Genomic DNA, 27,809 nt, shown 5'->3' on the forward strand with positions numbered 1-27,809 from the left:
GCCGGGTCAGGTGAAGGAGTTTAGGCGATGCCCCAACAGCAAACACAGCTAAGGTAGATTCCTCACAGAACGTGGCTGGAACCCTGTTGCAGTTGTTAGCAGGGCCTGGAAAAGACCTTCCGATTAGGCTGCAGAGGCCTGTCAAAGTGCTGCTTAACCAATTCTCAATCTCCCATACTAAGGTAGTGTTGAGTGTCCTTTAGCTCAGAACCTGGCAAAAACACTTGGGGAGTCAGTTAGTGCATGTCGCAATTGCACTACAAGTCATGAGAGTTCGGTCTTTGCTGCTTTCTGAAAAGTAATTCAAAAGGTGAACCTTTCAAAGGCTTTCTAGGTGTATGTGCCAGATAAGTACTAATTTTAGTGCATCCGTCCATTTAATTCCTGCATCTCACAGATGTTCGCTAATTGGGCTTTCCAAAGTAGCAATATACCCATCTACGTACTTTCTTACTAGTTTGGGGGACGGCATGTGGGAAAAACTGCTGATACAATTCTTAATCTTTCATTACTCAGTTACTAATCTTCAACCACTCCCCATTGTAAATAAACGGGCGGACGGCAAGTGCCTTCTAGCGGGTGGCTATATATATATAATAATTGATCAAATTTTTTTTAAAATCGATTAATTTCGATTAATTATAACGCATCTGGCTGTGGATGGTACAACCCCCTACCACAGCGGGGCGACACAAGTCTATGCAGAATATATAAAGCTTGGCAGCAACCACAGTTCAATTGGAACATGGCAGGTTAAATGGGAAGTGTTGCTGTTACTTGCTGTTTTGTGGAGCAATGTACCTCTGCTGCCACCCGGAGGAGGAGATTGGGAATGCGGCTGCAGTTCCCTAACGATTTCCTGAGGGATCTTAGGAGAGATGGCCGTCACTAGGAAGGTGGGAGGCAGGGCTGGCGGTGACATTGAGAGGTGGTATGCGGCCACGCTGGGGGCTCTGTCCGGCCCAATTATGATATGGGGGCTGTTGGGGAGCGGGCACTGTCCGGCCCCAGCAGGATGTGGAGAGTGTTGGGATGCGGGCACTGTCCGGCCCAAGTGGCTCCGTCGGCTAAAGAAGGGAAGGGGGGAGGAGTCCGCTGACGTCGATGTCCGTGACGTCACCGAATCTTCGACGGGACTTATGGAAGACCCGGAAGCCGGCGGAGAGGTGAGTGTTACAGCTGTTCTCATATTCATTACTGATCGAATTAATTTTAATCGATTAAACATTTTAACGATTAATCGATTAATTAATCGTTAATTTCCGCAGCCCTAATATATGCACACACACGTTTGTTGTTTTCTTTTAACACAGTAACAGTTATAAACAGCTGGTAACAGTTGTTACATACAAGCGTTCGGGTGTCTGTAGAGGCACCCGATCGCTTGTATAGTTCCCAACAGTGTGCCCCCCTGTTTCAGCACTGCCCCCCCCCCACCTCCACCGTCTTTTATCCCGAACTTTGCTGTCCCCCCCTGCAGGCCCAGGACCGACTCGGTGGCTCTCTGCACTTAGATCGGAGGGAGATCAGCACTCTCCCACCTGCTGAGCTCCTCTCCGATCTCTGTATGCGTAAGTGGTGTTTTTTCATCACTTCCACATTCAGCCCATCATTACTCTGGCTGCTATAGCCATAAAGGAAGCTGGGGAAGCAGATCTGTGCTTCATCAGCTTCCTTAGGGGTCCCTAGGTGTAGAGATGGGAAGGGCTGGAAAAACAACGGAACAATTGTATTGTTTTGCTGCTTTTGAGCTGGGTGGTTACCTGTTCTCATGTATAGTTGAAATGTTATTAACATATACAGTCCTCGTTATTCCATTTGTAATAAAAAATAAAATGTTAAAATGCAAATTCTGTTTATTTACTGAATAAGCTGTACTTTTTTCAAGCATAATACTTTTATATACACTGCATTTCACGTTCCTAGTGTAACAAAATGGCTTTCAATTTGTAAAAATACTAAAACACTGAATTTTTTATAAATGTTTCCTAAAAGTTACATTTTTTCCAGAACCCCCCCACCCCCCACTTTTTCTTCTCATGGCTTCAAGATTTCCGGAAATGTTACCTAGGCAACTTTTGGGGCAGGGCCATCTTTAATATTGATTGTACCCTGGGCAAACATGTTTTTGGGCCCCTGCCATTTTACCTCTGCCATCCAATATTGTCTGCTATATGCTGACGCTGGGAAAAAAACACAACAATATTGTCAGTATCCACCCCGCTATCTGATTGACAGCTGGCTCTGCCTCTCTAGATCCAAAGCCAGCTGTGCCCGCCCCCTCCCCATCTGTCCCTGCAATGAGCACTGGGTGAATAAAGAGGAGGGGGGATTACTGTGACAGATAGTCACCACTCTTTTCAGAGTGATGATCGGGAACTCCGCGATCAGAGGTCTGTAATCACTCAGTTCTCAATGTATAGAGACAATGTGTGACAGCTTCAGAGTCACACATTGTCTCTAACTATGGGGATAAGTGTAATTCACTCTCCCAATAGATCTCCTTTTAGGGTAAATGTGTGGATAATCTGCCACCTACCACTTCCACTGCATAGAATAACAACTACGCACAGGCTCAATGTTCGAGTCGAACGTAAGTTCGACTCTAACATCGGCAATTCGTGTGTTCAGCAAACACACGAACTGTCACGGCGTTCAGCGGGCCTGTGCTCAGTTCAAGGGCCTGGTAGGAATGTTAGGGGGGACCCCACATTTCCCCCCCTTTTTGGGGGGTTCCCCCTAAGAATTCCTACCAGACCTAAAGGGTCTAGTATCAATTGGGGGGGAACCTCACACTTTTTTTGTCCAATGTCACTTTGCTGCAATGAAAATTCATCCACAAACGGAAATTCGTACAGACAACCGCTAACGAATTTTATCCGAATCCGGAAAAACAAAATAACGGAAAATCCGAAAGAAAACTAAACAAATTTTGTGCAGGTGCACATGTCTACTGATCATCTCCTGTAGCATGTCAGCAGTCTCTGATAATCTCCTGTAACATGTCAGTGGTTTTTGATCATCTCCTGTAACCTTTTAGCAGTCTCCGATCGTCACATGTCTCCGATCGTCATATGTGGCACTTTAATGGCTTTAAGGGCCACATGTGAGACCCCATGTAACCCATGCTTTACCTCCAGTAGCCTATTCTATCCAAAAAATGGAAAGCACAGTTCTGGCTTCCCCTCATCAGTAAATTAGGGTTAAAAGGACTGATGTATACACAGCTCTGCCCCCCCCCCATCTACTATGCTCCCTACCCCCTCAAGTGATCTCAGTGTGAGGGGGACACAGATCATCATCTGACCTGGGAGGATGCCATGTCTATACAATGACTCACCAGCCGGGACACTCTGAAGAAAGCTGTACCTTGCTCCGGTCAGGATGGTCCTTGTTGCTGGGCTCTATAGTTCCCTGGTAAGCTGCAGCCTCCCCATGGAGTGAGAGATCCAATCTCATAAGACTGCTGTGTGTTGCGCTCCTTCTGCCAGGGATCTCGGCACTATCTTCTCCTCCTTATCAGTGGAAAGTGAAAGCAAAGACAGCAGTCAGAGCTCCTTAGGCTGTTCCCTCTGACTGCCTCACTGATTTGGTCCCTGGAAGGTGAGTGCCCCCCTGCCTCCTAGTTATGCCACCGACTGACACTGCTGCTGCTGGCCAAGACTGCGTCCGGCGACAGTGCACCCTAGGCGGCTGCCTTGTTTCTCTAGCGGCAGTGCCGGCCCGGAGAGGGCCCAACAGCAGTGACAGGGCCCGGGGAAGCTGCCCATTTTGCCCAGCCTTAAAGACAGCCCTGATTAGGTGTCATATAGACCCCTAATTGTCTCTATACAGAGGACCCGTCAGTGTATACCCATGCTATCAAATGGGGCTTGTTAGTCCCCTATGTGATGGCAATAACGTTAAGTGTTAAATAAATGAAAGTCACATATTAAAAAAAACACAAACAAATCTCTAAGTCCCCCACACCCACGTATACGTACATATAAACGTTAATACGTGTCGGGTTCACCTACGCACGGAAACGACAATTGCGCCACACGTTACATATCACTGCGAACAGTGGGATTGCAAGCGATAACTCTAGGGCCATCAATCACTGATAACACTAAACTGATAAACGATAAAAGCTTTTAAATTATTGCCTATGTGTAATTTTGGGTAGTGGGTATTTTTGCGGTTTCACGTGCGCGCACAATTTTAAGGCTTGGCATACTTGGTATCTATTGACATGGCCTCATCTTTTGTATTTTACCAAAAAAATTACTAGTAATAAATGTATCATAGCATATGTAGGGGAAACAGTTTTTTTCCCACACATTTTTGGTAGTTTTTCCTTAACCCTTTCGCTGCCACCGACGTAAGGCATACGGCGTAACAAAAGTGTTCCAGGCTGGCCAGCTCAGTATGCCTTACGTCGGTGGCATTTGCAGTTCTGCTATAAGCTCATGGTCGCTTTAGCGAACATAGGCTGTTGTGGAAATTTTATTATATGGAATTATGTGGACATTTTTTTCTAGGATGTGTGTGTTTTAGGTATTGTTATCGGTCTCCCTGTGTCGGATTTAACCGAGGAACGCTCTAGCAGAGGGTACTTGGGTTGAATCGGGACCAGTGGTAAAACCGTCAGTATGAAAACCTTCTCATGGGCTTGGAGACATGTTCACAGTGTGTGGAGGCATTTGCCGGTTTGTGAGCCCTAAGTGCAATGCGCTGGGCTTCTTGCCTTCAAATGTATGTACACATTAGTGAAGCGAAACCTCAAACCTATAAGAACAAGTAGAATGATCTTACTAGATACTGGTCACTCTGAGCAGTATTGAATGGGATCCATGCTGACGATGATGGGGGATGGGCATCCACATGGCTGTTCGGGAAAATTAACATGACTCATCCTTCCTTGTGTTACAAGAATGAGGTGTGTGCATTTCACTGTTCAGCCATGTTGGTGTACTCTCCTTTCCTTTTGATATACAGCAACAGGATTGTTTGTGCTGGGTGCATTTTAATACCAAATGTGTACCTTTTAGTGCACCGGAGATTCCTGCGCAAAGTCCAACCAAAATATCCATGACACCTGGCGAGCCTTGTCTTTAGGAGCCGACGCAGTTTCCGGAGCAGCTTGCCAAGGGAGGGAGATTGGGATCTCGGTTCTGGATAAGCAGAAAAAGCCAGCATAGTTGGTAAGACTTTATTTTAAGTTTTTGAAATCTCTGTTGTCCTAGAGCCGGCATCTGGTCTCTCTGCAAGCTGTTGCGGGACGCTGCGCTCAGCAAAAGAACCTTCTTTTTGCTTTTTCACTCTGTGTATAAGGACGGGGGAATCATATTTGTACAGGGAGGGATAGGTGTATTGGCTGGGGATAGTCTATATTTCCTCTGTAGATCCCTGGTCAATACAGCCTAGAGGGTTTTTATACGGGGTTTATGTTAAATGTAAAACCATTCCTGTAGTACAACGCGACGGATGCATGGAGTTTGCTAGTTGTTGTTTTAAACGTGCGGCAGAGAGTGAATGACATAACATTGTGTGGCTGAGTTATTTTCATAGTGCTGGTCACCGTGTGAAATAACTTTGTATAGTGTGTGGATTTTACAGTGCGTCTAACGTTTAGTGTGAGTTAAGTAGTACAATTTGTTCTGTGTTAAGTCCGCTTTGTGTTAAAGAGGTGATTTGGGTTTGTAGAGGCAGAATTTTGATCTTGTTAGCGCTTATACGGGAGAAACCGCATTTGGAGGATTTTTATTTTTTTTATATACCGTTAGCCTGTAAATCATCCCAGAGTGGAATTTGCTCCAATTTCAGGGGTGAGACACAGGGAACTGAGAAACTGCTTTGTTTAATGTTACAAAAGAACAAAAAGACACAAACAGCGCTCTCGGATGGGGAAGGCTAACTAACAGACATACATGCAGCCCTGGAAAACAGGAGGAGAACCTGTGAATGCAGATCAACAAAAGAACACAAAGGGCACAACAGCAATGGAGCACTAGCTAGCTGGACAAGACATGGCAAAAAATCAATGTGTTGACACTTACATGTGGATCCAGAAATCAGGAGATGGACGGCCTGTGTGGTGGATCGGGACACTCGTGATGTATGCCCGAATCTGACTGGTGTGCTGCCTGGAGGAATTCGTCCACAGAAGGGAGGGAGGCTGTGAACGAAGAGAGGGGACTCTGTCCGTGGTGCCGCTAGAGAATGCGGAATCTGGGCAGTGTGGGGGAGACCCAGCGGTGTCAGGTGCAGACTGGGCTGCTGTGGCCGCGGCTGTGGGTATCAGTGCTCGGTCTCTGTCAAGTCTGACTGGAGCAGTGTACAGGAGTCGGTATGCGGAAGCAGCTGATCATTCAAGGTAACCCCTCTTTTTCAAGCTCGAGTGGAACGGCTTGAAAAAGAGGGGTTACCTCGAAATGCGTCGCTCTTCTCTCCCTAAACCATCTCCATCCCATCACTGATCTGATCACCCGCCGCCTGTCAGCTGCTTCCGCATACCGACTCCCGTACACTGCTCCAGTCAGACTTGACAGAGACCGAGCACTGATACCCACAGCCGCGGCCACAGCAGCCCAGTCTGAGACAAGCTGGATCCTCTGATGCTGAAACTACTCTTGTCTCTCCTGAAACCCCGGCTATAGCTGGTCCCACTATTGCTGCCCCTCTTTCTCCAACTTCTCCATCTTGTAGCGCAAGTCTCTCACACTGTCTCTCTACCTCAATCTCCGACTATAACATCTGAAACCTCTCCTTCCTATTCCAACGCTAACTATGAACTTTTCTCAACTGGGGATTTACAAATGCTATGTGAGTCAAGGGGGATTGCTACTAGGAGACAAAACCGTATGGAGTGTATAAGAGCATTAAGGAGTTTTGATACCGCTGTCCCTATGCTACATCCCTCCTTGGGGGGCTTATTTCCGGGAACAACTGTGGGTGAGACTGTTTATGTTAGCCCACCGTTGAAACCACCCCCACAGTATATACCTGCCCCTGGTACTTATCCAGGCCGGGTGCAGCAATACGAGAGAGCGCCTGATGCTAACGGGGAAAGGATCCAGGGGGAGAGGGTGGTGTGGCATGTTCCTTACGGAGTTCTGTACGGCCCTACTGAGGAAACTTCCAGAATTGTATGGGGCCACCTCCACCATGGACATAATGAAACTGAGCCAAAATCCTGAAGAGGAATGCGCTTGTTTTTGGCGTCGCCTGAAGCAGACTGCATTAGATGCCGATCTAACGGTTGGTCCTGATGCAGCAGCCGAAGGCCAGAGTCTTACCGCAGTACATCTCATGTTGAGGACAAAATTCTTAGAAGGGACCCATACTAAAAAATTCGGGACAGGCTAGTATTAGCCAGGCCTGAATTTCGTGAGATGTCCATGACAGCCCTCCTATCCACTCTTTCTGCTATAAAGAGAGAAATGGATCGGAAGAAGCAGGAGAAAACATCTAAGGTTTTTGTTTCCCAAACCCCTTACACAGAACGACCCATAGAGCAAAAAGACAAGCGAGGGAACCAAGGGTCAAGAGATGACACTCAACCCAGGAAGGTACCGGTTTGCTATGGGTGTGGAAGGAGAGGCCATATAAGACGTGACTGACGGGACAAGCTGGTCCGCGGGGTAAATGGCAGTTTATCCCGGACGATCCAGCGACTCTGGTTGTAGGGATGGCTGACAACACCTATGATTCATCATAGGACATTGGCAGACCGGTGTCAGCCCGCATCAACGTATTTATCGAGGAACTAAAATACCCCCTCCCTTGCCTCATTGACACCGGCGCGGCCAGAACCGTTTTAAAATCTAAAGATCTCAGAGGCAAGGTTTCCTTCTCGGGTGAAACAACACCAAACGTAGGTCTCACGGGTCAGACAGTGTCCTTACAAACAACTGAACCTCTCCATTGCAGGCTAGGGCAGCACACAAAAGCCATTAGGTCTGTACTAGTGTCGGATGATGTTCCCATTAATTTGTTAGGAGCTGATATTTTATCAGAAATACAGGCAGTCATCGAGTACACGCCAACGGGTATTGTGGTCAGCAGCGCATTGTCTGATGAACGCTTATGTCCGATGATAGCGCTACCGTACCGAATACAACTCCCCGGTTGTTTCCTGGAGCTGGATGTACTGGCAGAGGTGAATCCAAAGGTCTGGGTGAGCGATAAGTATGATGTGGGTCTTCTGCCAGTTCCGACAACAACGATTAACATCAAACCAGGAAGTGTTTTACCCCGGTTACCGCAATACCCCCTTGAGTGTTGCTCAGATGGATAGTCTTAAGATCCAAATAGACCGATATCTACAGATAAAAGGTCCTAACACCAACTAAATCGCCTTGTAACACTCCGCTATTCCCAGTGGCCAAAAAGACAGCTAAAGGCCAGGAAACAACATACCGATTGGTACATGATTTAAGGGCTCTGAACAAAATTATTATTAGTGATGCTCCTCTTTGCTTTGCTAGCTTCTATACCACCAAATGCAACATTTGTCACTGTCATTGATCTAACAAATGCATTTTTCTCAGTACCACTGGACCCCCAGTGCCAGTACCTTTTTGCTTTTACATTCCAGGGTCAACAACTAACTTGGACACGTCTCCCTCAGGGGTCGGTGACTAGTCCCTCGGAATGCAGTTGCAAGCTTAAGATCGTGTTTGATCAGTGGGCCCCGGTTGATCCAGGGGTGGTACTGCTGCAGTATGTGGATGACTTACTACTTTGCTGTCCCACGCGGGAGGCTTGTTATCGGCATACTGTATCATTGCTTAACCATCTGGCGTCCACGAGTAATAAGGCTAGCAAGGAGAAACTACAGTTCTGCAAGGAAAAGTTTATCTTTTTAGGACATTGCATATCTCAGGGTACCCGACATCTAACCACCCAGAGAGTCCAGACCCTGAAAGACCTCGCAACACTCGACAATTGAGAGCCATCTTCGGACTTATATCAATTACTGCAGAGATTGGATCCCTAACATATCATCCAAATTAGGGCCCCTTTATGAGGTAACATCCTCCTACAGGATTTGACCCAGGAACTCTCCAAAGCACCTGCCTTAGGTCTGCCCAACTATGACCTCCCCTTCTATCTTTTTTGCCATGAAAATCAGGGCCACGCAACTGGAGTACTGACCCAACTACATGGGTCCAGATACCAACCCATCATGTACCTATCAACTGCCCTAGATACAGTCATCCGAGGCTCACCGGGATGTCTACGAGCCGTGTCCGCCTGCGCTGTACTATTACAGAAGGTAGGTGACATAGTCTTGGACTCCCCGTTGACCCTCTATACTCCCCATTCGGTGCAGGAGATCCTGAATCAGGCCCAGACCAAACACCTCTCTGCTGCCAGGTTGACTAGGTACGAAGTGGCTCTCCTAACACCTACTAACCTGACTCTAAGACGATGCACCATTTTGAACCCAGCGTCTCTTCTTCCTGTTATTAAGGAGGAAGAGAAGGGGGGAGATAATGGTGTGAAAGATGACAATTTTCCAACTTTTACTAACCATCCTAACCTCTCAACTTCTAACCAATTTTCCAACTTAGTAGGGGATCACTTTGAGGACCACCACGACTGCCTTTCTTTGATGGAACTTGAGTCAACAGCCATCAGTCCGGTGAGGGAGACTCCCATCCCAGAGGCCAAAAACCTTTTTGTCGATGGTTCCAGGTATTTCACCCCAGACGGTAAGCCACACACTGGATATGCTGTAACTACAGTCAGTGAGGTTGTGGAGAAAGGATCTTTGAACTCACACATGTCAGCACAGGAGGCTGAGCTGTGGGCACTGGCAAGGGCTTGTGAGATCCACAAGGACCAGATGATTAACGTCTATACAGACTCTAGGTATGCTTTTGGGATAGCACATGACTTTGGTCCAATCTGGAAAGCCAGAGGGTTTTTGACTAGTTTGTGGAAGTCAGTGAAACATGCGGAGTTGATCGATAGGCTGTTCGTTGCCTTCAGCCTGCCACACGAAATAGCCATTCTGAAAGTGAAGGCACACACAGCCGATCGGACCCTGGAGGCCGATGGGAACGCCTTAGCAGATAGAGCTGCCAAGGAAGGTGCTCTGAACCCCTCGGTAGAGACCCGGATGCTGGCCGTCCCTTCTAATGTGTCTCTGGAGGAGTTTAAGAAACTGCAGAGGCAGGCAGAGAAGCAGGAGAAGAGAAAGTGGACAGCTCTGGGGGCTACACAGGGTCCAGATGAGATCTGGGGTCTGGGCAACAAATGGTGTTTGCCAAGATCACTTTTTTCAATGATGGCCCATTCGAGTCATTATCCAGAACATCAGTCAAAGATGGTTATGTGTGCGCAGGTAGAAGTGCAATGGATTGCTCCTGGGTTCACTACTGCAGCAACCAACTTTACAGCTTCTTGCCTCATCTGTGCTTTGCAAAACCCTGGCAGAACTGTGAGACCTCCAGAACGGCATTCGCCCAAACCGAAATATCCCTTTCAGCGCATACAGATAGACTACATTACGTTGCCAAGGAGTGAGCCGTTCGAGCATGCCTTAGTCTGTGTGGATATGTTTTCCGGCTGGCCGGAGTCATGGCCTGTTCGATGCGCCAATGCCACTACCACAGCAAAGAAGGTCCTGTCTGAGATAGTGTGTCGCTGGGGCCTGCCTGAAACGATCGAGTCGGATCGCGGCTCTCACTTTTTTAGGTGGCCGGAGACTGCCAGATGACCAGCTGGGAGCGCCGCCCACCGGAGCAGCAGTGGCGCGACGCTCAGCGAGGTAAGTAAGAAAAAAAAAACCTGCAGCGGCGAGTCAGCGCTGGTCCGGCGAGAGTGGGGGTTCTAATTTAGCTGGCCGGCACCTCTGAGCCACCTGGAGCTCCTCCCACCGGACCAGCGCTGACTCGTCGCTGCTCTCTCCAGTGTTCGAACACCGGCAGAGTGAGTGAGGACAGGGGGAGGGGGGGCACTATTAAGCAGAGTATATTTGTAAATGTATTGTCTGCACTGTATTAGCAGTATATACTCCTTTATGTACCACATACAGAGTACACACTGCTAATACAGTGCAGACAATACATTTACAATTATACTCTGCTAACATGAATGGAGTCACCTGGCCCTTTAAGAAAAAGTATCGGCCAGTACATGAGGGGATGTACTTGTACTTGGGCCTGAATAAGTGGCATCGGGACATCCCTATCCGATGCCACTTATTCAGGCTCAAGTACAAGGGTGGAAAAGGTGCTTTCCCTTTTTGTTGTGTGCTTTATTTTTCTTGCTTTAAAGGGGGACTAATTCAGTAGCAATGTTATAATTTACCTTAGTCACTGCATACTCTATAGTGCCATTGTCTTCTACAGATAAATCCTTAAGCTTTCCAAAAAATGTTTCATCATAAGGTCCATCCAACAGCAGAGTGCTTCTGCAAAGAAATGTATACACATTGTTAAAAGCATATAATGGATCTTTTGATCTGTGTCAGAGTAAAAATGGCTTCAATATCAGAAATGCTCTATACATATTCCACTGTTCGTATGTAGTCTGACATTGCCACTGTCTCCTATTTCATGTACATTTCTGAACCACATACCCCGTGAAGTTCAAAATCTCCACTTTCCTATTTTTTTTTATAGCTGTCAATTTTTTAGGTCTAATTAAAAAGTCTGTGTACGTAAATTAAACCACCAAAAAAGAACTGGAAACCTGCTTCAGACATGCTGGACGTAACAAAAAATTGCTAATTGCTAGATGCAGAAGCATGCCCTAACCCAGGGGTAGGCAACCTTGGCTCTCCAGCTGCGCTCAAACTACAAATCCCATAAGGCATGGCAAGTCACAGGCATGACTCCCAGAGGCAGAAAGCATGATGGGATTTGTTGTTTCAGCACAGCTGGGGAGCCAAGGCTGCCCTAACCTATAGAAATAAAAGAATACAAATAAACAGAAGAACATTACTACATTTTTATTACAGGTAGGATATAGCCCAGTTAATCAAAAAAGAGGAGTCAAAGGGGAAACGCCCTTACAAGCAGTAAGGGAGATCAGGATAATAAGTGTATATTAAAGGGCCTGGACTGGTGGTGAGAAATTCTATGTTATATTAATTAGAAGCAATGATAGGATTTAAAAAAAAAGCATTTTCATGAACGAGTCAGGCAAGTTCTTCATAAAAAGAAAGAAATCAGTTAGTATACACATGTAACTGTATTAGGAGTAAAGAAGATAGACTGATGGTAAGTGGGAGGAGAGGAGAGAGGCGGGATAGGGGGAAGAGAAAAGAAGATTTAAGTATACAAAAAAAAAAGGAAATGGGGTTTAAAGAGGCACATACCATTGCAAGGTTTTTAAAGATACAAAACATATAATTTATTAATCCATATGTACCCTGATTACAACATAGTACTAATTCATATAAAAGTTAAAACCCAGAGAGGATCCACAATTTCATCATTCCTTCTTATGCAGCCAAATTACATACAAATACCAATATAGTGCTTCCCATTATTAGTCATTGAGGATTCTTGTATGTTTGATCATTTCAACTATTCCAAGGCTTGCATATTCAAGTTGCCTAATCATCCTTCCCTGGCACCCCATATAACCACCCACCACTGACTTGAAATCTCTCCTTGGCCACTTCACTCAATGAGGCCCTTCCCCTGCCCGTTGACACACATCCACCCCAAGCTGCCTCACAGCTATCCACCTCACATTCCTCCCCAGACACACATCACCTCACCAACTGCTGACGCACATTCCAACCTGGCTGACTCACATCCCTCCATGGCCACTTTGCCCCACCTCCACTAATACACATATTTGCCCAGTCACCTCACACCCACTGCATTTCCAGGCACAGCCCTTAATGGATGCCACACACACCCCACTTTAGACGCTTATCCCTCCATGGTTGTCTAACTCTTGTCCCACACACCAATTCTCATCCTTTTCCAGCTATGCCACCATCTGAAGAGAAACTTGATGCTATCCAGCCTCCCTATACTGAATGCTTTCTAAATTTTAGATGTGCCACCTATCCCCTTTTTCTAGCCGACAGCCAACAATGCACAATCATCCTCCTCTCCTGCACATTTAGCCCGGAGTCATACGCTCTACAGTTCTTCTCTGCACATGCTTGTTAACTGTCATACTACCTTCTTCACTCCTCTTCCGCACGTACTGGCCAATTTCATACCCTCTGCAATCATCTTATTCATATACGGTTCACTATCATGCCCTCAACACTTCTCTTCTGCACAGACTACCTGCTACCATACCCTCTGCACTTCTCACCTGCACATACTGTCCCACATCATACCCCTCTTTTCTGCACATATTGCCCACTGTCATATCCTAACTTTTCTTGTTACCATCTACTGTCATACCCTTTGCATTCCTCCCCTGCACATACAGCCCACTGTCATACTCTTCGCCATCTCTTTCCATCCCTCTCCGGTTTGGAAACTCACGATACCTGTCTTTTTTCCCCAGGCTCTCTGAGGTTTGCTGTGATTTATCATCCTCCCAGCCTGGTATAATGCTTCATTGATGACTTCTCTGCCTGGCTCTGTTTTCTCTTCTGAAATACCCTCTGTGTATTTAACAACCCAGTTAATGTTAACACTCCAGCAACCTCTCAACTCCTCAGTCTAATGACTTCTTTTGACCTGATGCAATGGACAAACACTTCTGCTACTGACTACCTCTACAACAGAATCTTACCACTATCCTGCCCTACAACAGCTCGCTCTTCTCTTCTGATCCCTGGACACACTTGTTCCCCTCATAACACACAGAACTAGGCCCCAAGTGCTACAACCTTGGCAAACTGACCAACACCAGAAGTCTCAGGAGACATAGCCAGGGCCGGCCTTAGGCCTTTAGGTGTCCTGTGCGAGAAAGCTTTACAGCGCCCCTCAGTGACCGCACCCTTCAGTGGCCACCCCCCGTAACCACACCCATTTTCCCCAATATCCGCACAATTTAAAGACTCCTATTTTGTTAAGCAGCAAAGAAACATATCAAAAAGTATGATAAAAATAAAACTTTTATTAAAAGGTATTAAACTTGTAGGCACAGTATAAGTATTCTTATCAAATAAAACAACAGAAGGCAAACAATAAATGTCAAACTACAATAGAGTCTATAAAAATAAAGTGTCAGATGCAGCAGAGGGCGGGTACAATAGCCAATTTGCTATTGGCTATTGCAAATTGAAATAGCCAATAGAAATCTAGCAATGCATTCCTATGGGCAAAAAAAGTTTTGTTTTTTTTTTGACGCACAATAGTTTTCTATTTTTATTTTTTAACTATTTTTATGTTCTGCTTGGTCCCACAGAGAGTCTGAGCAGAACAGCCGAGCCGAATGCCGCTTAGCGGCATTCGGCTATTCACTCACTGCTGTTCGGCATGTATAAGAATAGACCGAACAGCAGCGAGTAGCCTGTCGGAGGTTGGGCTTAGCCGATCCAGATGTTGGATCAGCTGAGTTAAACTCCTTCTGCCCTTCTGGTCGGCCGAACATGCTGAGCATTATTATTTATTTTTTTACTGTTGGGGGAGCTTCGTGGAAATATTAGGAGTCCAAACAGACCCCTGACATTTCCATTTTTAAATAGAAAAGAAATTGAGGACACCAAATCCTCAATTTCTTATTCAGCAGCCTCAGCACTCAATCAATGGGAAGCACTCAGTACAGAGGCTCCTCCCATTCATTCAGAAACTGATGAGAGAAATATTTACTATCAGCTGTTTCTGAATGGGGAGGAGCCTCTGTACTGACTGCTTCTCCCCATTGAGGAAATCTTGAATGAACAGGCTGTGATGTAAATCACATGCTGTTCATTCATAACTGGGCACACATAGTACTACATCGGGTGGCTTCGGCCCAGTTATTTACAAAAACCGTAGTGATCAGACGATCGCTCCAGTGTTTGTCCTTCTCACATGGAGGACCAGTAAATATCAATGATATTGTTTGAGAATGTGCGGAGGCCATGTTGGCCACCGGCGTGTTCTGTGAATGCGTGCCACCATCTTGGAGGCAGGGAGCATGACGTTACATGACGCCATGCATACGTGGCGTCAGGTGACGTCACACGCCGATGACGTCATCAATGATATTTACCGATCCCGCGCTCTGCCACGCACAGAGCCGCTGTCATCCTGAAACTGACAGGATAACAGCGGCTCCGATCTCCTCCCCGCTCGGCCATCCTGACAGCTGCGGGCGCGGCTTCTCTCCCCCTCACCACTTCGCCATCCTGACAGCAGGCAGCGCTCCCTCCTGCGCCACCCCCCTGAAGGGGGGGCGGACGAGGGAGCGCTGTCATATCGGATAGCCATCGGTGAGGGGCAGAGAAGCCGCCCCCAGGACGAGCTGTGTCGGCCGCATGGCGCCCTTGTTGCCATGGCGCCCTGTGCGGCCGCACAGCTCGCACACCCCTAAGGCCGGCCCTGGACATAGCTGTGCTCTTGAGCGACTGTGGCGTAAAATGAAATCTTTGCAAGACTTCACCCACTACAAACCTGCCTTCCTTGAATACAATTACTGTCACCATACCACCAAACCTATTTTGTCACTCTCATTACCACTCTATCACCCAGTTCTACTCAATGCCCTTCTACCTTTAACTCTCTACTTCATACTCCACCACCTCCTACCACTAACTCACTCTTTGCCAGGAGAGTGCCAATCATTTCAAAGATGAGATTGATGCAATTTGTTATGAGATATCCACTGCCCAGATCTCTCCCACACCTAATATTCCATGTCCACCCCCACATTCCATATTTTTCTATTTTCATCCTATAACTATGGATGAGATTGATGGATAACTTTTTTTCTAAGGTCCATTACCTGCCCCTTGGACCCCATGCCCTCCCCAACTACTACAATCACCCTCTTGCTCTATTCTACATTCCCTAACATCTTCAATCTCCCCTACCACTCTAAACAATGCACTGGTCGCCCCATAATTAATAAGCCCTCATTAGACCCTACAAGTTTAAACGCAAAGCCATCTCCCTACCATTTACCTACAAAAAGCCTTGTCCATGACTGCCTGAGTTACTACCTCACTGATGACAACCTCCTTGACCCCTTACAGTCTGGCTTCTGCCCACAACACTCCATTGAAAATGCCTTCCTAAAGCTTTTATTAGTCCCTCCACTCATGCCAGGGTGCTAGGTGTAAAACTGAACTTTTGCCTCTCCTCTTCAAATCAGTCATAATCTTGCCATTTAAACCTCCATAACAAATCCAAAATTGTACCCTTCTTAACAATGACCACCACTAAGCTGCTAAATAACTCCCTTGTTATTCTCGTTGCCATACCTCTACACAGACTATTCCCCCTTCAGTCTCTCAGTGGCCCCTCACTCCCCCTCACCCATTTGCTTCTGCTAGCACAGAGTATAACATTCTAATTACGAACACAACTCTTGTCCATTACCAACCTCATCTCAAAATATCACCCACACCTTCCACTCCCCCCCCCCTATCCCCCCCCCCCTCCCCCCCCCCCCCCCTTCCAGGACCTCCTACTCTCTATCTTCCTTAAAGTGACATTAAAGTCCAAAATGTTTTCCCCTCCCCCCAATGTTAATTAAGCACTTACCTTAAATTATGTTTCTTAATCCGATTTTCTTCTTCTTTCCTGTCCTTTTCCTCTGTCCCTCCAGCGCTGCTGCGGGTCTCCGATCCAGCCCTGACTCCTTGCTGGCACTTCCTGTCCCACGGTGTCTGCATGCGCGTGCACGCGTCTATAGACTTACCTTGTGTCTCTACTCGTCTCCTGGCCAAAAATGTGAACTGCTCCAATGCGCCCGCCCCAAGATGCTTTGCGGCCGCCAGAGAATTTTCACATTTTTGGACGGGAGGGCGCGGGGAAGACACAGGCGACTATAATACTGTACTTCTCCAAAAGGAGAAAATGTGGATATCCAAACTAAACACAAAGGCCCCATATGCTCTTAATAATGAGTGCAACCTACAAGCCTTTCTGTAATGGTTACCCTGTCTATCTATATCATTCATTGAATAACCAAAAATCTCCCCCTTTAAAACTTGAATAACTTAACTCAAGCTGCATTATAAATCGATTCCACATAAAGGTTCCCTCCAGGATTGGGTGACTACTGTGAATTTTGTGGCGTGCATGTGACGAGGTCTTATCATGAACCCCTAGATCTACTGTCAATTCCATACCTGTATCTACTAATTGCAATATTCGCTTCCTTAATATCACCCCCCGAATGTACAATTAGTTTTTTATTTTTCATTGAATGATTGTATTACCACTCGGTTTACTCCAGCATCTTAGGGGTTAAAATCTGAATCATGTGAGTTTAACAATAAAAACTCAGTGAGAATGCCTCTTGCCAGATTCTGACAAAGCCCTGGGAAAGTAGGCGGGGCGAAACGCGTCATGGCAGTGGATGCTTAGCTGTGATCTCACCTGCATGTCATGTAACAGACTCCCGGTGTACGAAAATCAACAGCGCTGACCGCGATCAAACTGGAACCTGCTAAAAGCTGCTTGTAACTACACGAAAACAAAAAACCCCATGGTCCACTGGAACTTCGAAGTTAAGAAGTACAAGATATCTCTACATCATCTTGCCAGTTACCGGCCATGCAAAGCGACATGATCTGGACTTCTTTATCAATCTAAGACAAATAAGGCACATGTGAGTACTCCTATGCTGGACTTACATATTGTATATCTGGAGATTTACCTATATGTGGCTACACCTCAGGAGATATCCTATAACTTTGTGGGACTGCATTCCAATATAGGAAGTCAACACTGGATGAGGACATTTGTGTTCCACTCATTGTACCACATAGTAGCCGGGGCCATAAAATAAATCATTGTTCACCTGTTACATTGTTCCTTTGGGATACATAGAATTCCACATCCCCACATGGAGGGGTCTTTTGACCTTAGACCTTTCTTCATTGATACATTGTATCCACAACTGGGGTGCTCGCAACAATATCCTCCAGCGCTGTCAGCTTAACAAAAAATATTAAGAGCTACACCGGCTTAAATATTTATACTTATAAACTTGTCATGTGAATGCATGTTTGTAGCGAGTGTGTTGGTTGGATTAACCATTTTTAACTGGGTTTCAGGTGGTGGTCTATCTTGATGACCCATATTTTTAATCATATTGAATAAAATTATATTTTTTGTACCACAGCAGGCACTCCAACCCTCATTAACCACTTCAAGACCAGGTGTTTAGACCCCCTTCCTGGCCAGGCCATTTTTCAGTATTCAGCGCTGCAGTACTTTGACTGACATTTATTCCGTCATGCAACGCTGTACTGAAATGAATTTTATACCATTTTTTGGGGCCAGATAGAGCTTTCTTTTGGTGGTATTTAATCACCACTACAGGTTTTATTTTTTACTATAATTAGGAAAAATTACTGAAAATTACTGGAAAAAAGTTTTTTTTAACATTATGTTAGGAAACATTTATTATTACCCAGTTTTTTGGTAAAATATAAAAGTCGGGGTCACGTCGGTTAAATAGACACTAAACATGTCAAGCTTTAAAATTGTGCGCACCCGCGACATCGCAGAAAAATACCATACCCCAAAATTGGCCATAGGCAACACTTTAAAACCTTTTACCGCTCATCAGTTTAGTGTTATCAGTGATTAAGTTTTGGGGGGGACTTTAATTTTTTCCCTTTTTTTTTATTTCACTAAACTTTATTGCTATCACATACGGGGGCTAATAAAACCCCCCTATGTGATAGCAAAATATGTGACAGGTCCTCTTTATGGAGACATCAGGGGTCTCCAAGACCCCTAATGTCACCTAGGACCCCCCAAAAGAAGCTGATGAAGCACAGATCTGCTCCATCAGCTTATTTGCAGCTTCTGAAGCTGGAGAGTGACACAAGAATGCGGAAGTGATGTATTATACAACACTTCCGCATTCTTTCAGAAGAGAGGGGACCGTTACACGAGCTCCCTCTGATCCCCTGTTACACAGGCGACATGCAGACCCCGGGCTCGCACCGGGCACAGCGGAGCCCGGGATCAGCGGGACAATGGCGGGGGTAGCGGAGGGGGAAGCTATTAACTTTTGTATCATTTGTCCTCACTTTTAGACTGCAAGCTCATACAAGCAGGGTCCTCCTAACCCTTTTGTATTGTAACTGTGGTGTCTTCCTTTACATTTCCTTGAATGCTGCGCAAACTGTAGGCACTATGTCATTTCTGTAATATAATAATAATGAGCTGTCCACTGTCATACCCTCCACACTTCTCTTCAGCACATACTACTGCTGTCATACCTTGTGAACTCTTTCCTGGCACATACTGCTTGCTGCCATACCTTTCATACTCCTCTTTTGCACACACTGCCTGCTTTCATACTCTGCACACTTCGCTCCTACCACTATCATAGAATCTGCTCCACTACACTCCTGCAAATTCTGTTCCATGTCATACCCTCTGCACTTCTTTCAAGCATACACTGAACACCGTCATACTACCCTTTGCACATACTGCCTGCTGTCATACCCTGCACACTTATCTTCTGCACATACTACCCTTTGTACTCCTTCAGCTGCACATACTCCTTCATGCACATTTCATTACCACCACACTTCTCTTCTGCATGTACCACCTGCTAAAATACCCCTCCTCACTCTTCTACTGCAAACACCGCTGAACGCCATATCCTCCATACCTATCATCTGCATACCTGACCTGTTGCCATACACTCACCTCCCCTTTTACACTGCTCTTCCACGCAAACTACCTGCAGTCACACCTTCCTCATGCCTCCTCTGCACATAGTGCCTGCTGTCATACCCTCCACACTTTTCTTTTGCATGCAATGTCCACAGTCATACCCTCCACACTTCTCTTCTGCAAATACTACCTTCTGTCATATCCTCCACAGTGTTATACTACAATACTGCCTGCTGTCATACCTTCCACACTTCTCTTCTGCACACACGTCCTGCTGTCATACCCCGCTCACATCTTCCTGCACATATTGCTTGCTGTCATACCCTCCACACTTCTTTCCTGTATGTACTGTCCACTGTCATACAACCCTCTCAACTCCTCTCCTGCACACACTGCCTTCACAATTCTCTCCTGCAAACACTGTCCGCTGTGATACCCCTAAAATTCCCTCCACACTTCTCATCTGCACATACTACCTGTAGTCATACCCTCTGCATTCCGCTCCTGCACATACTGGCTGCTGTAATACCCTCCACAATCCTCTTCTGCACGTATGGTCCTTTGTCACACCCTCAACACTTCTCTTCTGCACATAATACCTGCTGCCATACCCTTCTCAGTCCTCTTCTGCGCCTACCTTCCCTGTATATTCCCTCAAACCCTTCACACTCCTCTCTTGCATGTACTAACCTTCACACTTCTTGTCTGCACATACTACCTGCTGCCATACCTTCTGCACTCATCTCCTCCACATACTGCTCACTGTAGTACCACAAGCATAAACAACAGGGAGAAGAGTCTGGATCTGACTCATCAGGTTCTGGTGGAGGGCGGTATAGAGGAGGAGAGGGGTATGGGGAACAGGATCCCGAGGTGGGTAGCTGGGTTACTGTTAAAAGGCGGAGTAGAGGGAAGAGTGCGAGAGAGGCTAGTCCTGAATTGATACACCCCAATAAATATGCCAGGTTGCAGGATGTTGGGGATATTAGTTCAGGGGTCGCACTGCTGTAGCAGGATGCTTCCCCTTTCCGCAGGGGGAGTGACTGCTCTAGTAAGGATAGGAGCAGGATGGATGGACTTGAGACAGATATTGGTGGTGGGGGACTCATTTATCAGACGGACAGACAGGGGACCATGAGCGTCAAACAGTCTGTTGCTTACCAGGGGATTGTGTTCGACACATTGCGGAAAGGGTGGACAGGTTAGTTGATGGGGCTGGGCATGACCTGGCTGTCAGCTGTCATGGTGCACATTGGTACCAATGACCAAGTTAGAGGCAGATGGAGTGTCCTAAAAAAATTTCCAAAGAGCTAGGTGCTAGGTTGAAGAAAAGGCCACTCGAGAGAGAGACAGCAGGAGATGAGAGAACTGAACAAGTGGCTGCGGAACTGGTGTCGGAAAGAGGGCTTTGGGATCATGGCGAACTGGGCTGACTTGACAGTTGGTTACGGGCTCTACAGCAGAGATGGGCTGCATCTAAATGGGGAAGGTGCAGCACTTTTGGGGGAGAAAATGGTTAAAAGACTTGAGGAGCTTTTAAACTAGATAAGGGGGGGGATAAAAATAGTATACTAAACAGAGAGCAAGTAACTACAGGAGCAATTAATATAAAGGGCTGTAATACAAGGGGGGCAGAGGGCTCACTCCAGTCAATTTAATTAGTAATGTATCAACCATACCGACAATCCCACCAGATGTGCAAATAAATGCCATCTTCCCCACCACATCTCTAACATCCTGCTGTAGTATCTGGATAAATAAGATGTAAAGAGACCGGGTCTCTATACCATCGAGTATTTTAAAGTTTTTCACCTGGGCATAGCAGGAAATCTTTTTCTGTTTATTTCACGGCTTTAAAAGTGAAATAAAATGCAGTATCCTAGTCCTCCTCTGTAAAAAACCTTACTCAATTCCCTGTGTCACGACTTGACGTAAGAGGGCAATCTAGGATCTCTTAGTTTCTGCAAAAACATATAAAGGGCAGATAAAGTATGATGATGAGGTGCTTTAAAAATACAGAGTTGCTCAAGAGGTGTAAGCGGTCTCCCAAGCAATCCAGTAGCTGACAAGGCATTACTATAAAATAAAAGTTGGGCATGATAAAGCCAGTTAATTTCATCAGAAAAAGATGAGGGAGGTTGGAAAGTCCTCGTAGAGAGGTCAATAAAGTCTCTAGCTTGAGGCCAAGAGATACGAGAGTAGCCACCTAATTGGGAGCTAATCCATCCCAAGGGAAAACCTATATTTTCGAATACAGGAGTAAGAGGGCTAGGAATAGAGGACATGTGAAAACGGGACCTACTAGGGGGGAAAGCTGGTACTTATAAGTAGCAGGTAATGAAGCCACCTAAAGAAGCGATCTCAAGTTCAAGATAGAGAGGCCCTGCTCCACATTGATAGATGCCTTTCTAGGAACCAAGGCAAAACAATGTAACATACGAGCTAAAACGGCAGCCTTATGATAAAGTTCAAAATCAGGAAATCCAGCATTACCACGCTCCCGAGGTCTATACAACGTTCTGATTTGAGCACGTGAGAACCCATGTGACCATATCGTAGAAATACATACAGACCTTAAAGTTTGAAAAAAGGCCTTAGGTAAGTTAAATGCTTATTTCTACTAGATAATTCCTATTAAGGAGAATATCCATCTTGATTGCGTGCATTTTTCCAAACCATGACATATTGCGGGTTTTGCCAAGAGTCCAATTCAGAACGTATTTTGACCAAAAAAGGGTCTAAAATTGCACCAATATAAAGCCGACAGCTCTTTAGGAATAGCTACGCCCAAGTAGGAGATGGACTGAGATTACATGCCGCCCGGCTTCCGGTATCGGTATTCAGTATTGGCGAGTACTGAAAAAATAAATATTGGCACTCATATACTCGATACCGAAAAACTGGCACCGCTGCATTCCTATTCCTAATTGTATTACATTTTATTTGTATCGAACTCATGTGTCAGTATTCACCCATTCCTTGTTTGCACTTTGCAGTGTACCCCTAGATGGAGGTCTGTGTACTAGGGCCAGGCCTCCGCCGCTGCGGGGGCCCGGCCGCCTCCTCGCCAGAGATAGGCACGGGCCATGGCTGTGGCGGACTTTTTCCCAAGTACAGCCCTTAGTGAAGGACACCAAGGTACATTTCAAACTAAAACCATCAAAAAACACTATGGGGGAATTTATCAAACGGAAACAGACAAAAACTGGAGCAGCTGTGCACGGCAACCAATCAGCTTCTCTCTTCAATTTGTTCAGTTAAGATTTAAAAATGAACGATTGAAGCTGATTGGTTGCCATGCACAGCTGCTCCAGATTTTGTCTGCTCCAGTTTTGATAAATCCCCTTCTCTGTCTAGTCTCTAGCCTAGTTCCACAAGTACAAGTAAGTAGGGCTGCAGCTAATGATTATTTTGAAATCGATTAGTTATCCAATTATTAAGCTCGATTAATCGGATAAAAATAATTTTTCAAAAAAGGGGCTCCAGTGATGGAATACTAATTTGTATTGAGATTGAAGTCCATCACGGGAGCGAGCTTGGAGCGGTGACTACTTTACAACACATAGGGGACATGGGGAACAAAAGTAGCCACCCTCCAGAAGGAAGGGCAGTGTCCGCACCAATTCAGAGATGATTTGGGGATCTACAGCCTAGTGATACACAAATAACATACCACCAGCTATAGAGAAATACAACAAATCCCAGGAAATGCATTATACTATAATGTATTTTTGCTGGATTTGTTGTATTCCTCTATAGCTGGTGGTATTCTGCATTGCGCTGTATAATCATTATAGAGCGCAATAATTTACCACCAGCTATAGAGGAATACAACAAATCCAGCAAAAATACATTATAGTATAATGCATTTGCTGGGATTTGTTTTATTTCTCTATAGCTGGCGGTATTCTGTGTGCATTGCACCGCTGTATAATGTATTATTGCTGGCTGGAATTTGTTGTATTCCTCTATAGCTGGTGGTAAATTATTGCGCTGTATAATAATTATACAGCACAATGCAGAATATACCACCAGCTATAGAGGAATACAAAACATCCTGGCAATACATTATACATACATAGTATAATGTATTGCTGGGATTTGTATTCCTCTATAGCTGATTGATCATATACAGCGCAATATACCATCAGCTATAGAGGAATACAATCAATAACTATCCCAGCAATACAGTTATACAGCATGTGGGGGAAAAGTGCAGGCAGTCTTATCTGCAAGCAACGTTACTTTCTTCCGAGATCTTCGTTCCCCCAGGCTGTAGTCTCTCTGCAACGACGTGATTGTCTTGGCGGCGGGAAGCGGCGGGAGAAAGTTTAGAGCTGTGTCAGGCGAGGAGGAGGTGCGGTGTAAGGCATGAAGCGCGCAGCATGTATGGAGCCGGGAACAGGGGTAACTAATCGAAAGCCAACTAATCAATGATGGAAAACGTTGACAACGTTTTCCATCATCGATTTTAATTGACTTAGTCGATTAGTTGTTGCAGCTCTACAAATAAGTTTAAAATAACATTTATATAAATACTGCTTGTGGTACCATTTGTTGTGCTGTCCTCTGCAAACATCCCCCCTCCATAGGCCTCCACCAAGCATCTGGTGCCCAAGGCTCAGGGTTTGTTCACACCGAAAGCGCATGCGTTCCAGAGCGGTAGCTGCAGGAACGCACCGCGATCTCTAAGAAACTTCTCCCCGCGTTTTGGGGCGGGAGGGGGCGTGGCGGTGCATTGAATTCAATGGCACCGCTTCCACGCCCACCCTGCACGCAGTGCGATCGATTGTGTGGGAAAACTTTGCCAGCGTTGCGTTCCACTACAAACGCAAAAAATAGAGCAAGCCCTATTTTTTGCATTTGCAGTGGAACGCAATGCTGGCAAAGTCTTGCCACGCGTTCGATCACACTGCGGGCAAGGGTGTGTGTAAGCGGTTCCATTGAATTCAATGTACCGCTACGCCTCCTCCCGCCCCAAAATGCGGGGAGAAGTTTCTTAGCGATTGCGGTGCGTTCCAGCAGCTACCGCTCTGGAACGCACACGCTTTCGGTGTGAACAAGGCCTGAATAGGGGCCCAATGCTGGGCCCCAGCGTTGGGCCCTTATCAGCCTTGGGCACTTACTGCTTGCTGCTACTGGCTGCTGTCCTCTCCAAACACTCCCCCCAGTGAACCCCCACCAAGCAGCTGGTGCCCAAGGCTGAATAGGGGCCCGATGCTGGGCCCCAGCGTTGGGCCCTTATCAGCCTTGGGCACTTACTGCTTGCTGCTACTGGCTGCTGTCCTCTCCAAACACTCCCCCCAGTGAACCCCCACCAAGCAGCTGGTGCCCATGGCTGAATAGGGGACCAATGCTGGACCCCAGCGTCGGGCCCCTATGAGCCTTGGGCACCAGTTGCTTGCTGCTGTCCTCTGCCAATGCCCATCTCCCCAGTGGGCCACCACCCCAGCATCAGCCACCCACCCCAGAGTCTGACACCATGCTGCTCCTGTTCCCCCAGACGTCTGCTTACCTTTCCACTCCAGTGCAGTCCAGGGCCAGCAGCTCAGCTCTGCTCCTCTCCCGCCTTGCTATGTGCTCGTTCCCCAAGCTCTGCCACAGCCACACATATGCACAGCACAGGAAGGTACCAACTGAACCGAGGGCCCGTACCAAGAGGAGGTGGGGGGCCCGGCCCGCACCAAGTTTACTGTACGCTGCGGCGGACACTGCAAGAGCCTCTGCAGTCTTCACCTTTCACCGTCGGCCGATACTCATAAGGGTCCCGGGCGGGCCCCGGAGGCTGTCCGGGCCCCTTACATGAGTATCGGCCGTACCCCCCTGACGGCGGTCCTGTGTACCATCAACCCTCTACAGAATAGGCAAGACCTTTGAGACCATCAAACCATAAAACCTAAACGTATCGAATCTCTGCTCAACTTTGAATTGTGGTGGTAATGTATCATTTTGCCTGATAAAACATATATTAATGTTGTAAAATGTTTCTTTGAATGTCCATTTAATTTAAAGAGTTAAGTGAGTAATTGTTTCCATTAAAACTTAAGGTTAGAATAGCGCTAATCCTTAAATTCTTCCTGCAGGAGAAAATTTAGTTAGAATCGGAATATTGTTAATTACATTATATCTTTCACTTGTCCCCTTAAATATGATGCTGGATCAATATGGATCTTAACATTGTTTTCCTTATAAATAAATATATATGCAGGTGGGGTAGACTAAATTTAGGATAGAGTTGTTAAAAGATTGTACTCAAATACCTGGCTAATATGCGTTGCATTTTGCTATTGAAATATTGGAATTATCAAACTGAGTTTTTGTAACTAATCTTGATTAAATTGGTGAATGTTTTATTGAAACAAAGAGAATAACTGTACTTAACTATATTATTATTAAATTCAATATTAATAAATGTTACAGAATCCGTTATTTTCATTTTAAACCTTACCAGGTGCATAGTACCACCTACTAGAATTCTCGTACTTGTTTTCAATTATGGTTTTTTAGGTGGCCAAGCAATGACGTTGCAAGGACACCTATTGTTATTGTTCGGATTATTATTAGGTGGCCAAGCAAAGAAGTTGCAAAGACACCTATTGTATCTGTTAAGATTATTATTATTCCGCCACTTTTTCAAATGCCTGTAATAAGTGCACTGTCAAAAACTCATGAAACATTGCACAATGGTAGAGCCCTGTGCTCTGCACAGCTTATTGCAATACAAAGGTCATAGGTCACATGATGTGGCAGCCATCTTGTTTTTTGATACAATTTTTGCAAATATTCAGAAACCTGCATCTCCAGAACTGCTAAAGCTACAGATGTACAACTTGCTCTGTGAGCTTATGCTCTGCTGCCACATGGTGTTCATTATAGCTCTATTGGTCACACGGTTTGGCAGCCATTTTGGATTGTGCAACAATTTTTGCAAATGTTCAGAAACCTGCTTGTCCAGAACTGCTAAGGCTACAGATGTATAAATTGTTATGTGAGGTTATGCTTTGCTCTGTTGCCACGTGTGTTCATTATAGCTCTATTGGTCACATGGTTTGGCAGCCATTTTGGATTGTGCAATATTCTGCAAACAACTTAAACTCTGAAACCATATATCAGAATTTTTCAAACGAGTTAGTTTGCGCTAGGAGTCAATATTAGGCACCAGCTGCAACAATGTATGTTAAATGCTGGAAGGAAGGACTAGTATGTTTTGTTTTTACATATCCTCATATGTGTTATAAATTATAAATTGTTATGTTGATCCAAGTGTAGTATCCGTGGTGATTATTCTATTTTAAATAATAAATAAATGATAAGTGATTTGTTAAATATTATCAATAGGGAGTGATATATGTGTAATAATTATGATGATAATCTTCCGTGAATCTGAAATCTGAGAGTAATAAACTTGTATCCTTGTGAATAATTGGTTCTTGGTCTGTGTCTCTTGTGAATAATTGGTTCTTGGTTTGTGTCTCTTTTCAGTGTTCCACCCAAACGAAAATTAGTTTAAATCTAATTGTGTTTAACCATTGGGAAGTGTAAATTTATGAATAAAATGTGCAAAATATAACTCCAAGGTAGTGGTATCCTTAGCTTACTAAAATGTGAATTGATTATACTATTGTGATTGTTCTAATTTTATCTTCGTGAATAAACCACAACATATATTTAGTGCAACAAATGTTCAATGTGACACACAGTAGGCAATTAGATTGTTAACTAAAACAAAAATACAAACATGCCCAACAAGTTAAACTGGTGTAGTCACATACAAGAGATCTATAACGGTGGAACGGAGCCACTCAGGACAGTATGACAATTAGATCGTTAACTAAACGAAAATGCAAAACATGCCCAACAGGTTAAACTGGTATAGTAACATACACAAGATCTATAGCAGTGGAACGGAGCCACTCCTCCTTCTTTTCCGAGCAGTTCTTATCATACAGTGGGGCAAAAAAGTATTTAGTCAGCCACCAATTGTGCAAGTTCTCCCACTTAAAAAGATGAGAGAGGCCTGTAATTGGCATCAATTCTTCACTCCAGCACGGAGTAGTTCTCCTCCAGTTAACCCGTCATTCGCTGTTGTAGCGGCTATTCCAA

The 27,809-nt window shown here is 45.5% G+C and overlaps 1 protein-coding gene across 2 annotated transcripts in view; it reads right to left on the reverse strand.

The window, feature by feature from the left end:
- IPPK (inositol-pentakisphosphate 2-kinase) overlaps positions 1–27,809 on the reverse strand; it is a 325,056-nt gene that overhangs the window by 21,002 nt on the left and 276,245 nt on the right. For both annotated transcript variants that reach the window (XM_018561475.1, XM_018561474.1), the window contains one exon: positions 11,302–11,404. In XM_018561475.1, coding sequence (XP_018416977.1) covers positions 11,302–11,404 — 103 coding nt within the window. The remainder of the gene's footprint in view (positions 1–11,301; positions 11,405–27,809) is intronic.

The sequence above is a fragment of the Nanorana parkeri genome, unplaced genomic scaffold (assembly GCF_000935625.1).
Source record: "Nanorana parkeri isolate BGI_ZX_2015 unplaced genomic scaffold, ASM93562v1 scaffold526, whole genome shotgun sequence".
NCBI lineage: Eukaryota > Metazoa > Chordata > Amphibia > Anura > Dicroglossidae > Nanorana > Nanorana parkeri.